The sequence below is a fragment of the Elgaria multicarinata genome, chromosome 3 (genome assembly GCF_023053635.1).
Source record: "Elgaria multicarinata webbii isolate HBS135686 ecotype San Diego chromosome 3, rElgMul1.1.pri, whole genome shotgun sequence".
NCBI lineage: Eukaryota > Metazoa > Chordata > Lepidosauria > Squamata > Anguidae > Elgaria > Elgaria multicarinata.
Genome location: NC_086173.1, coordinates 98795055 through 98809013, shown reverse-complemented (window position 1 = coordinate 98809013; position 13959 = coordinate 98795055). Strand labels below are relative to the sequence as shown.

General features: G+C 43.1%; 1 protein-coding gene across 1 annotated transcript in view; it reads left to right on the top strand.

The window, feature by feature from the left end:
* Positions 1–7250: 7250 nt before the first annotated feature.
* TRAIP (TRAF interacting protein) overlaps positions 7251–13959 on the top strand; it is a 29167-nt gene continuing 22458 nt past the window's right edge. The window contains exons 1-3 of the mRNA XM_063123362.1: positions 7251–7328; positions 9041–9147; positions 10460–10517. Coding sequence (XP_062979432.1) covers positions 9050–9147; positions 10460–10517 — 156 coding nt within the window. The 5' untranslated portion in view covers positions 7251–7328; positions 9041–9049. The remainder of the gene's footprint in view (positions 7329–9040; positions 9148–10459; positions 10518–13959) is intronic.

Genomic DNA, 13959 nt, shown 5'->3' with positions numbered 1-13959 from the left:
CTGCGCAAACTCCCTCTGGGACACAATGAAAAGGTATTCAATTGGGAGGAACCTGGCATTAGGTGGAAGAGATTTCAAAAGCTAGTAGCAGTGGAAAGAAAGGGGCTACAAAAGCAAACATCGGGGACAGGATCTGTAGAAAGAAAAGATTTGCAGAAGTCAATGGGTATAGGAAAGGGAGACACAATAGCTTTTTATAAAAAGAAGAGAAGCTTTATGCATTAACCCAGCTTCCCCTAGCTGCACTCCAGATGTGCTAGATTACAACTCCCATCACCCATAACTAGCGTGGCTTGGCTGGGGGTGGCGGGAATTGTAGTCAAACCCATATGGAGGGACAGGCTGGTTGGGACAAGCTGCACTAACCACTCGATCCCACATCTCCTCTAGAACTACAGTAGGCAAGGAACCATGTGCCAGTAGATGACAAGAACATAGTGTTCCCCTTCATCCTGGAAGAGGTACACTGTGTTTCAAAAGCTAGCGTTCTTCAGCCTGTGTAATAAACACTGCAATAATTATTTGTTATTATTCTGTATTGCTGTTTCCCCATCTATAAAATAGACATGAAGATGTGCCTCTGCCTCCAAAGAGATTGTGAAGATAGATGCACTTTACACATCAGGAAATGTAGTAGTTCTACATTTCTTGCAGGATTTGATAAACATGCTATAAAAGAGATATAGAGCCACATAGGAAAAGTTAATGAGTCATGTTTCAGAGCCTATGTCAGTGAAAGATATCCATCCAGTTTGTGAGCAAAGAGATAATCAAGAGCTGTGTCACAGCACATGTAATGGGAGACAAATAGTATAATCCTGGGCTTATTTGTTCATAACCAAGTACCATTGAGTTCAATAGTATTTACTTTCAAGAAAGCAACCCCCCTAGGAAAAACAACAGATAGATCTGGGAACTGGATCAATCTAAAACATCTGAAAAGCCATAGAGAGAGGATGTGATTTGGAGGAGAGACACTAAGGAGATGTGCTACCCTCTTCCCCAACTCATGGAGTCTGTACACTGGCCCCATCTCTGCTTCTACCAGCTGCAAATATCTTCTTGGGGACAGCCTGCCCAAATATGGTCTATGCATTTAAGATTTTATAAATGCTGACCTCATTCAGTAGGGCATTCCCCAAGTTGATGGTGAAGGCATTGCTGGTGGACCAACTCCACACATATGGCCAAACTGGGCCTTTCAAAATACCATCCATACTGGCCGTTTGATGGAAGAGACAAGATAGTGGCTGTGTTCAGGCAACATAATAGCCAATGATGAGTTAATAATCAACTCTACAGTTGATTATTGAGGGGGGTACTCCCCACACGACATGATTATAATCAACCGTGGTGTGGATTAAGGCCAGCATCAAGTTGACTATTAGTCAATGGTGTGTTTGATTGACACATCCCCTCCCTCAGTCCTCCTGTTGATATACCATTAGCCATTGTGAATTCTGCTGGCAAGACAAGAGCGGCAGCCACCTCTTTGGTTGCTCTTGCCAGAGGACTCTGTAGTCACTGAAAATAACCATGTTTGATGAAATAGTCAATGGTCCAGACACGCTACACAATAACCAAGTTGTTCAAATAACCAACTCTGCACAGTGTTGGTTATTTGCATCGGCTATTTCAGGCAAATAACCAATAGTGGTGTGAAAAAGTCCCAACAGACGTCACAATAACCCACCATTGACTGTTTAACCCACCGTTGGTTAGCGTGTTGTCCAAACCAGTAGCTCCTGTTGCATGGCAGAACTTGGCCAAGTCCTCATATTCCTTTTTGATGTGTCAGAAGTCACCATCTGACTTTACTATATCTATTTTGCACAGCAAATTTTGCTTGAATTTGCTCTTATGTGATAAGAGTAGGTATTAACCACAGCCAGGCAACTGAGGTTCCAGAGATTTCCTCTGCTGTAAGCTTTGGATGATTCACACATGTAGTAAGGGTGTGAGAAATGCCATCGCAATCCTTGTTGTTATTGTCACTAATGATCACATGGCAAATATAATCACCAAAACCAGGCCGGAAGACTCATGTCATGCAAGCCATTTGCTGCATGGAACACCTTCTGCAGGGTTGTTTTGACGCAGTAGCAGGCTCCTGATTGCACAACCCATGTGCTCCCTAGTTTCATCCAGTTCTCTACATTATATAGTGAAGAATATCTTTTATGTCAATTACTTTGGCTTTTGGGAGCCAGAGGCTCCAATCCCTACGAGTAAGAGAAATATTAGCACCCATATCTTATTCAAATGCTTAACTCCTGAGTGATATTCTTCATCACACTGCAGCCTCCTGTTGATACAGTTGAGTAACAAAAAAGGGCCTGCTGAGAACAGCAGGGGTCAATGTGATGGAAGGAAGAGCCTCAAGCAGAGATGTCTTGTTGGTTTCCATCTATTAAACTTTCCAGCTGTCATCGCCCAGCCTAATCGCCAAGGAGTGGAAACATTTGTTCCTGCTTCAAGTTGGTTCCTGAGCCACCTCTTGGGGGATGTTTTCTTTCCCCCTCCCCAGGAGAATGTGAGCCCCACAGATGTTGGTGTGAGCAGCTCAGTAATATAACACCGTTGCTGTGAGAAAGAAAATGTTGTGTGGAATGGATGCATTTCGTGTGGGTGTGATTCATGCAGTAAGCAGGTATGTGTGAGATTAATACGTCACCCCATGTATGTTTTGTGGTATATGTGCATGATAAACAGAAGGCAGTCTATGGATTGTAGTATGCGTACATGCTGCACGTCTTGGTCTGCACATCCATACCTTGCATTAAAGCTCAGGACAAGCACCAAGCTCTTGTGGTATTCACAGTTTGTTCTAAGATGGCTTGTTATGATTGGGTTGTTAGAAAGAGCAGCTGTGCGATGCTGTTGTGTGCACCTCTTGGTCCTTCAACAGGGTAGTCCAACAGTACCAGGCCTCCCAACCCTGGCCCGCTCTGGACACTAACGATCACAACCATCAGTACTGAGAACGGCACCTAACCAGACATGCTCTTAATTTGCCTTGTGTGTGGCCATTTTGAAGATTAAAATGGTGGAGTCAGATGTTTATTTCAGCTGCTGGTGAAACACAGACCTCCTTTTTTTAAGGTTAGAGTAAGTTTCTCTTCTTTTCTGACGCTTTACCATATGAGTGTTTTCCCCCCTCACTATAGTTTTGCACTGCCATTCAAGAAAATTCTAGATCACTCTCAAGGCTGAGAGTTAGATTTGTATGTATGTATATTTACTTTATTTTTTTAATTATTCAAAAATGTGTATCTATCTTAGTCATTATTTTTAAATGGCATCACAAAAATAGAACAAATAAGAATGCTCCAGACTGTGGCCTGGCCAGTACCTAGATTACCACAAGTGCATAGATTCATCTCTCAGACTGCAACACTATACTCATTTCCGTTAGAGTAAGGGCTGACTTACTCTACAAGGCTGGCTTCTGAAGACACATGTGCAGGATTGTACCTATCAACTACTAGGATTTTAGCTTTATTTTTTAAAACAGAAATTATGGCATCTGAGCAGGCTAGACTGAGCAGGTAGCTATTTCCTAGTATGTGCTTTGGCCATAAATTGGTTACTGTTCATTTCAGAACAGGGAACATGAGACAAGTGGCTGAACATCTTCAGAAGCATGAACAGCTATTAATTCTCATGATGGAAAGAGCTGTAAGCCCCCATATACACTCCTCCGCATAGCTTGGGGAAAGGGGCTCTCCTTAGCTATCTCAAAGGCCATATGTGACTCAGGTTGTCATTTCCTTTCCTGATAAAGGCCCAGAGCCTTTTAACAACAACTCAATACACAGAAATCCAAAAGATATATTTTCCTCATCTCAGAAGTGGTACCTCTTAAGTTCAACTGTCACACATTTCTTAAAGACAGAGCCTCTCTCAGGAAAATAGGTGGCAGCCCTCCGCATGAACCATAAACACCCTCTCTCCCCATCACTGGGTCTTGCTATCCTGGGCTTAGTCCCACACAAACTACATGAAAGGAAGCCTGGCTCTTGTGAACAGCCTACACAGCAAACCACCCGCCTGCCTCAGTTCCTGCCTCCAGCATTTCTTTCCCTTTCTCTTCCCTCACAAGCAGCTGCATGTTCGTAAGTTTGAGTTCAGTCTATGAAATTGTTTTATTTCAACTACAGCCACCCAGAAATTCCTGTGTAATTGCCGCACTGTACCACTGAAAAAATAAAGTCCCTTCTAAGGTTAAACTGAGAGAGCACCTGCTCTTGCATTGTCTGTCTCTGTCTGTATCTCTACTGTACTCATCACCCTCTTAAAGGCTGCCTTTTTCCAATTAATGCCAGGGCAGAGAACAGTGTTCATCAATATATATAATCTATCTATATGCACAGAGAGAGAGAGAGACAGAGAGAGAGAGATAAGATGAGATGAAAAGATCACATTTATACCTTCTGCCTTTAAGACTGGAAAGAAATCCTGTCAGTGAAACAGGTTTGAAGCCAAAACTCATTCTTTAGAGTTAACAAGTACTAATTGCCAAACACAACCCTTTTTTATTCCAATCTTGGTGTTCCCAAGATACAAAATTTAGGATTGGATCCAGATTTAAGCCGAAGAAAGTGGACTTCCCCACTCCCTCCTTCCTATGGCAGCCCATCCAGCTACCTGAAAATGCTACACAGTTTCAGGAGACCCTGCTGAGTGCAGCCCTTCCTCTTGGATCCAGTGCCCATGGCCACCTATATACATGTCCAGAGACTACACATTCCAATGGATCCCTCCTGTCATCCTCTATTGCTTTGTACAAGTCAGGAGTGCAGTTGAGTACATTTCTGGGGGAAAGACCAAGCACCCACTCAGTGGCAGCCCTCTCAACCAGAGTATTTGCTGTTCTTGCTTTACAATAGACTTCCTTGCTTCCATCATGATTTGTGGCACTACAAGAGGAACAAAAAGCTTTTCTACATGAGGCATTTATCATGCGCTCATCATTCCCTACTCACAGTTGTTTACAAGTTCTTTAGAAAATGTTGTGACCCTCCAGTTTCGCTTCTACTTGCAAACAGCAATTTCAGTGAATTTTTTTAGAGTGGGGAAGATGGGGTATTATTTCTGATGGCAGAAAGAAAACCGTTTCTACCAGTGTATTTGTGCTATTCTGCTATACCACAGTGCCATCTAGAGGTTATGAAATGGAAAAGCAGGAAATATAATGCTCTACCTGTAGAGCTCAGAACTCTCAATTCTGCGACAAAACCCAAGTAGATGCGGTGGATTAACAGGCTTGTGTAGAAAATTGCAGGGAGATGCAAATTCATGCCCCCAATAACAACTTGGGAGACTCTCTGCTATGAAATCCTGCTACAATGGATAGGAAGGAAACAACCTTCTAAATTAAGGAAAATAGGAACATTGAAGAGGGAACAAGCCAATTAGGGAAAGCAAAGGACAAGCTTTAATGATCACCTAGAACCCCCCCTCCCCGGTTCGGTTAATATACATCAAACTTCTAGCTTTTCCTGCATTCAATGTTACTACATTGACTAATGCAGAAGCCATTTCTCCATTTGCCTGTCCAAGATGCAGACCCACACAAGCCTGTGACCAGAAGTAATGCTATGACTCAGACATGATTGGCAACAGTCTGACTGTCTACCCTCCTTTCTATATTGATAAATCTGTTAGCCATTCTAGCTATATGGAACAACAGAGGGAATATGCTTCTGAATACCCATTGCTGGGGACAAAGAATAAAGGATTCCTTCTTGAGGGGTTCCTGGGATCATTTGCTTGGCTGCTGTGCAAAACAGAACACTAAACTAGATGGACCTTGTCTGATTCGGCAGGGCTCTTTTTAGTTCAAAGAAACACTTCTGATTCAGCAAGGTTAGTAAACAGTGACCCAAGATATGCTTCTATGCAAATAGGAGAGGTTCAAATATAAAACAGCCATTCCCAAATATTGAGTTGAGAACTAAAAAGACACTTCAGACAGAATGCATCTGTTTATAGGTGATACAGAAGATGCAAGGTTACAATGCAATTGCAAATCCACCATCAGGGCCATTAATCAATTTTCAAAATGTGATACAAGTGCATTTAAAACTACATTTCCGTCTTTCACAACAAGAGCAGGAGAGATGCTCAAAAGCAGAGTGGTACATCTGAAAACTGTCCAAGATTATATCAACCAATTTTACAACTGCGGGTCAGTTATGGAAGTGTGCTGCCAGACCCATCCTGTCATCCAGTTGTGAAGACTGGTAAATATTTTTACACTCACCTGCAAAGCTGTGCTAGTCTCTTTATTCTGCACATAACAGAAGGCTGGAAAGAATCCATTTACAGTGTCTGCATCTACCGCATTCAAATGTCACTACAAAAGTCTGTTTCTTTTCTAGGTTTCACACTCAAAATGCCAAACTTTACAGGCTTTTATGCAATTAGTGACAGTTTGCTACTGCATTTGATGAAGTGCAAAACATGTTGAATTCCCACAGGAATGACATGCGTTAGAGAGACTAGAGAACAATATTTCAGGAATAAAACCACTGCAATATTATATTATTATTAACCCCTTAAGGCGCAGAACACGTCCTGAGCAGAACAGCCACTTCAAATCAACCAAACTCGCCAGTCACACATAACTACAAGGGACTGATACATTCAGCCAGAAAATGTCCAAGAAACCACCCGTCTCAATACCCGTTCCAGATAACTATCGGTATTCAAGAAAAATGGCCCAGAACGGCAACTTTCAAGTGAGCCATTAATTCTTTTCAAGGGTTCCCGTCCTAAAACAGTGTTCTCAAGTGTCACTAACACGTGTCATAGTGTTTGACATGTTTTGTTTTCAAATAAAGGAGCCGTTTCGGCCTTTAAACTGTCCTTTATTTGTTTATGTGTTTATCTTAATATAATATAACGTAATATAAAAGCTCACTACCTATTCGCGAGCATTAAAAACTAACTTTTCCTAAGCAAAAAAGATATAATATTAAAAAGGCTATCCGGACCGCTCGCTCCCCTTCTCGTCTTTCTAATATGCACAGCAGTAGCCGGCTCGGCCAAAAAACAAATGGGGGACGCACGCACGATTAGGCTGCTTACGCCTCTGATTCCCATCAGCCGCGCCTCTAGTACCGCCCCTCTCGAAGTGGAAGCCTCCGCCCCCGCCCCCACCTCCGACCAATAAAAAGAAGGGCGAAAGCTTTCCTGTTTTTGCTTTTCATTAAGTTTCCGCGGCTTTCCTGGAAACGTCACTTCCGCTCCCTTCCGGAAAAAGCTGAGAAAGGGACCAAATTTGAATCCCGTAGCCTAGCGAGGCTGGATCTGGACGTCAACAGGTGAATTGTTCTTTCTGTTGGTGGACCTGACTCCAGCCGCGAAGCGGGCGGGGAGAAGTTTTGGGCAGGCGCGCGGGCTCTGTGTGTGGCGTCGAGGGGACTTTCCTCCTTCCCTTCCTACCTCCCTCGCTTTGTGGAGCCAGGCGAGTAGGCCCCTCTGTGGAATTCTCCTGACTCTTCCCCGCGCCCGCCACTGTCTTACAGACAGAGGCTGTGTGCTTTGGAGAGCTGCCTGACAGAGGGTGACCATATGAAAAGGAGGACAGGGCTCGTGTAGCTTTAACAGTTGTATTGAAAAGGGAATTTCAGCAGGTGTCATTTGTATACATGGAGAACCTGGTGAAATTTCCTCTTCATCACAACAGTTAAAGCTGCAGGAGCCCTGCCCTCTTTTAAATCTGGTCACTCTAGTATAGCCCCTGCAGCTTTAACTGCTGTTGTGAAGAGGGAATTTCACAAGGTTCTCCATATACAAATGACACCTGGTGAAATTCCTTTTCAATATAAATGTTAAAGATACAGGAGCCCTGTCCTCCTTTTCCTATGGTCACCCTAGCCTGACAGGCAAATATTTTATTGTGCTTCTGTTGCGTACTTCCTCCAAAGAGTCCAGGTGCGTTTTCCCACCGCCTCCCCCCACTTGCCTCTTTTCCGTGTATCCTTGTTAAGGACTGCCTGAGGGAGCCTTCGAGCCCAGCTCCCTCCGGTCTTAAGTCCAACACTCTCACCTCAACAACCCAATGGCTCTCGTCCTCCTGCTGATATGCTTGATGATGTACCCAGTCCTGGTGCTTAGTGAATACTTTGTGTGTCACGAGTATGCCAATGGCAGTGGTGGTCGTGTTATTGACTATCCCGTATTGTATACTGCATTTGGTGCTGCCCAGTTGGATGGTGACTGGCTGTGGCAGTGAAAGAGTGCCGAAGGGGAATGTGACTACCAGATTTTACTCCCTATTAGGGGCTTTCAAGCAAAATTAGAAATTCAGGAAACAAGTCTCTCTCCCCCGCCCCCCTTGGGGATTTGGTGAGAAGAGCTACCATGTTTTGGAAGGATTTGCATGGCTTTCTCCTCCTGGGGACTCTACCACCTCTTGGGTTTCTAGCCGCTTAGTCTGCTGCGCACTTGAAGATCAGCATGGGGTGTATTGTTTGCAGTTAGGGCTTGACCTTGCAGTCCAGAGGGCTTCTGAATTACCACCTAGAGAGCAGCAGGTGCTGAGGACTTCAGAAACAAGCTACCATTCTATTTCTATAGTCATGGCTGGTACTGTGATTTAAATGAGTTCAAAATGCAAAACTGCATGTGCTCAAGAGTTGTTTGCTTTATTTTAAATCAGGGTTGGCAAACAGTTTTGTTTCTTTTTTCTAACATAGGAATGTAGATGCACTTTGGAAGCATGGAATGGCAGTTGGAGGGCTGTGGGGGGGAGAAATGTTAACTGTGTGCTTCATAACTGAAGTAATTCACATGGCCATCTAAAGGGAGCCCCTTAAGCCAAATAAATCCAGGGTCTGAAATTACCTAGCTGCACGTTCATGAATACTGGATGTGCAAATTAGTACATCGGAGTATAGGTGGGAGAGGGAATCAGCGTATATATGACTTTGTAATTATGCTCTTATTGCATAGGACCTTTTAAGGTTGGTGTTTCCTTTTACAGAGAGTGGGTCCGTGCTTGAACCTTGGTGTCTTTTTCTTAATGATGCAGTTATAGAGAATGCCAATCCGTGCCCACTGTACCATCTGTTCTGACTTTTTTGACAATGAGAGGGATGTTGCAGCTATTCACTGTGGACACACGTTCCACTACTTGTGGTGAGTATAAATGAATGGTGAAAATAATGGAGGAAGGTTCTTGGAGAACCAGAGTAACTGTCTGTATTCTGTTCTCTTTCCCACCCATCCCCAGCATTTGTCTACATCTTATTTGTGAGATAATACTTGGCAGCATTTAAGTTTTTCAGCTCACTTGTCTTGTCCCATACAAATCTTGCTCTTTAGTAGAGCTGTAGTTACTGATGACATAAGACACATTTTCGGAGTAACTGATGTTTTGGGGCTTTAAGAGGGGAGATTGATAACTTGGCAAGTAATAATCAATAAAGTAAAGGTATAAAAACAAGGCTGTACCCTCTTAGGATTAGGACAAAAAGATCAGGGACATAGAGAAAAATGTTTGTGGGTTCCTGGTCAACAGCTCGTTGGCCACTGTTTGAACAGAATGCTGGACAAGCTGGATCCTTGGTCTAATCCAACATGGCTCTTCTTTTGTTCTTATCACCACTTTTCCATATTATAGTCATTGTCATTGCTTGATAATTGCCTTTTCTCTGCCAGGTTGTGACCTTTGTTTTTCCTTCTGCTGTCTCAGGGATGCTTATGTTGGCCCCGGTCAAGTTGTTTGAGACCCTGGCAGAACCAGTATCAAAGTGGTGCTGAGCCATTTCTAGGCTAATGCACTGATTGACACATTCATGAAAGATTTTTTAAATGCAAGCACTATTCCTAAGATATGTATATATCCTATTCATAGCTCATATCAAAATGTTGATTTTTTTAAAAAATTAAAAATCAGAAGCAAGACAAGCTAATGCTACCTCCATGGCAATGTTAGCACAGAGCACCAGCAATAATGTTAAAAATGGTCAGCATTGTGATGTTTTTTATGCTTTTAAATTTTGTATATCTGTTTTAATGTTCAGTGTTTTAATCTTTGTAAACTGCCCAGAGAGCTTCAGCATATAGCTTCAGTATATAAACATAATAAATAAATAATAATAATGCAAATTGAAAACTATGTGAAACCCTGCTTCTCTGTTCTGAATCACAGCTAAAATATGGTATGAAGTGCGTTATGGTGCATTTGTACGCATTCTTTATTTTAACTTAGTGGGACTTAACATGAAGGTCAATGCGTAGGATTGCAGTCCTATGTATTACATAATGAAGTTTGTCCTGTGGCTTAGTTAATCTTAAAAATGTGGCTGTCTCTGCAAACAAGGAATTGTATATTTGATGAATTTGCTTGCCTTTCCTACTCGATATTCCCTCTGTGGCTCGTGTTAAGATGCTCCAATAGTTTACAGCATCTATTTATTAACATTTACTGAGTCTGTTTTCCCCCTAGCCTCATTCAATGGTTTGACACAGCACCAAGTCGGACTTGTCCACAATGCAGAATCCAGGTAAGTTTACAGCCTGTACTAACCGAATGAATCTGTCACTGTCGTTGCTTTATGGCTTACAAATTATGTTACAGTCGTTCTCATGAGAGTGCTGCACTGCAGCTGCAGTGTTGTATTTCCAAAGTAGCTGAATGAGCTGGAACCATTGCTGATTCTGGGTATACATCCCACTTCAACCATGAATCCCCTGTGTGGCTTTGTGGAGCTAAAGCTGTAGCCTGTGTAAATATCTCTAGCGAAGGAGAACTCACCCACTTCCTAAGAGTGAGAGCTGTCCCACTGCTGAATAGCTGTCACTGTTCAGAAGTTTCTCCTAATGTTTCACTGAAATCTGTTTCCCTGTAATTTTACCCATTAGTTCTAGCCCTGCCTTCTGCAGCAACAGAGAACAGGTCTTCTCCACCTTGAAGAGCAGCCTTTTGATATTTGAAGACTATCATGTCTCCCCTTAGTCTTCTCTTCTTGTGTCCAGCTATTTCAAATGTCCCTCATAGGACCTGGTTTCCAGACTTCTCAGCATGTTGGTCACTTTTCTCTGGATGCACTCTAGTTTGTCAAAGTCCTTTATTGCTTTTACTCTGGCACAGCTTCAGTACCGTGAAATGTAGAGTTTAGCTTTAATTGACAGATAACCTTTGATTGCCAGGGCACAGAGAACCAAATCTGGCAAAAGTTTAAATCCCACTAAAATCAATAGAACAAGTTAGTTGTGACTAATTTTGTGTTCCGTTAGTTTCAATAGGACTTAGGCTGGCAAGCTTCCTTAGTATTTGGGCCAGAATTTTTTTAGAGCCCTGCCCCTATTGTCATGACCAAACTTAAACCCTCAATGCATCTTGGACATCAGCTGGAAATAAACAGTCCTACTGCACACACACAAGTCCTTAGTTACATCTGGATGAGCTCTTAGGATGGCAGCTATAGTGTGGTGTACCCAGTTACCGTGCTGGTAATTACCAGAGTCGGGGTCTTTGGTGTTGGTTCTGCAGTTTTATTTGCCATATAAAGTTTTGAGGGAACATCAGTTTGCAGGTGCCAAGCTGTGTGTGGCTGCCTTAATGTGTTTCTGTCTTTTTCAGCCCTTACCAGGTCTTGGACCTTTTTGCTCTTCTGACTTTTTGATTCCCTCTGTTCTTCACCGCCTCTTGCATCTCTGGGTTACCATGGAGCTATCACGAAATAACATCTTATGTAGCAGTAACTATGCAATTAGCTGGTGTCATGACTGAATATAATACTTAAAACACAAAGCTGTAGCGGCATGGGGGAGGTGGGGAGAGCTATCAAATTCAATTTCAGTGATTTTTTTTCCGTAAAGCAACAGCGCATACTTGGATTTGGCACAGCATGAGCTCAGCCTCAGCTGCTGAGCTGAAGCTGCCAGAGAACAAATTGCTCTCTGTTCCAAGGTGCTTGGATTATTTTGTCGAAATTCCAGAACTTTTTGCTGGAATGATGGCTGCAAATTTGGAAAGTCTGTTACTGGAATTATGAGCCAAAGGATTTCATAGTGACAGTAACCATGTGAAGTGTGTCATATGCTACCCTATGTCACTGCAACATGCTAGACAGGTCATCTTCTGCTGTGTCTAATCTCCAAAATGACCATTTTCCCTCCAAAGCAATTACTATAGTATCTGACTAGTAAATAATAATAATAAATTTATTTCTTACCCGCCTCTCCATTCTGATCGAGGTGAGGAACAACAGTAAATATAAAATACATAAAACTGAATTAAAACATAATATACGTTGTTAAAACATCCTAAAATCATTTTAAAACATCCTAAAATTACACTAGATAGGACTGCCAGAAGAGATCAGTCTTAATAGGTTTCTTAAATGCTGATAGACTGTTAAGTTGACGAGTCTCCTCCGGCAGGCCATTCCACAGTCTGGGAGCAGCAGAAGAGAAGGTCCTCTGGGTAACAGTTATCAATCTAGTTTTTGCTGACTGAAGTAGATTCTTCCCAGAGGACCTGAGTGTGCGGGGCAGATTGTACTGGAGAAGGAGATCCCGCAGGTAGCCTGGACCCAAACCATGTAGGGCTTTAAAGGTGATAACCAACACTTTATACTTCACCCGGAAACTAATTGGCAGCCAGTGAAGAGATATTAAGACTGTGATGTGGTCACCTCTAGGTGCAGTGGTGACCTGCCTGGCTGCCATATTTTGAACTAGTTGAAGTTTCCGGACTAGGCACAAAGGTAGCCCTATGTAGAGCGCATTGCATAAGTCAAGCCTTGAAGTTACCAGCACATGCACTACCGTCTTTAAGTCTTCTATCTCTAGGAAGGGGCGCAGCTGGCGTATCAGCCGAAGCTGATAGTAGGCACTCCTGGCCATCGCATCTACCTGGGCTATGATTTGGAGCGACAGATCCAAAAGCACCCCCAAGCTGCGAACACAGTCTTTCAGGGGGAGTGTAACCCCATCCAGAATTGGTTGACACACCTCCAAACCCAGGTTGTGGCCTTTGACAGTGAGCACCTCCGTCTTGTCTGGATTCAGCTTCAGATTGTTTTTCCTCATCCAGCCCATTACCGCCTCTAAGCATTCAGAGGAGACACACTATCCTTAGCTGACGCTGTTGTCGAAGGCATAGAGAAATATATTTGGGTGTCATCAGCTGTCATCAGCATACTGATAGCACCCTGCTTCATGCCTCTGGATGATCTCTCAATAGCATTGGGGAAAGGATGGCACCTTGTGTACGCCACACAGCAGATCCTTCTTTGAGGAGCAGCTATCCCCAAGCATCACCATCTGAACCTGCCCGAGAGGTAGGACCAGAACCACTGAAGCACAGTGCCAACGATTCCCAATCCCCTCAGGCAATCCAGAAAGATATCATGGTCGATGGTATCGAAAGCCACTGAGAGGTCCAAAAGCACCAGCAGGGACACACTCCCCCTGTCAATACTCAGGCGTAGATCAACCGCTAAGGCAACCATAGTGGTCTCAACAACGTATCCCGCTCTGAAGCCGGTTTGAAATGGGTCCAAAAAATCTGTGTCATCCAAAACTGCTTGGAGTTGGTTTGCAACCACCGTCTCGATCAACTTGCCCAAAAATGGGAGATTTGATATTGGTCTGTGGTTATTAAAGTCCAGGGGATCCAGGGAGGGCTTTTTTAGAAATGGCTGTACCACCGCTTCTTTTAAACATGATGGAAAACTCCTCTCCCTGAGAGATGCATTAATAATACATTGTAATTGTAATATAACTGCATCTCCTCCCTGGGTGAGGATCCTTTTTCAAGGTCTGGGTAAACGTTATTTTTGATCTTGTATTTTTTGAGACGTTAATATTTGCATTGTCTTACAATAAAATGAGAAATACTGTGTTAAATCCAACATCGTGCAAACAGACCTTCCTTTGCAGTCCCCTAAATCCTCTCTGGAGGAACCCTAGCCCTCCAGAGCATATTTGGAGAGGGGA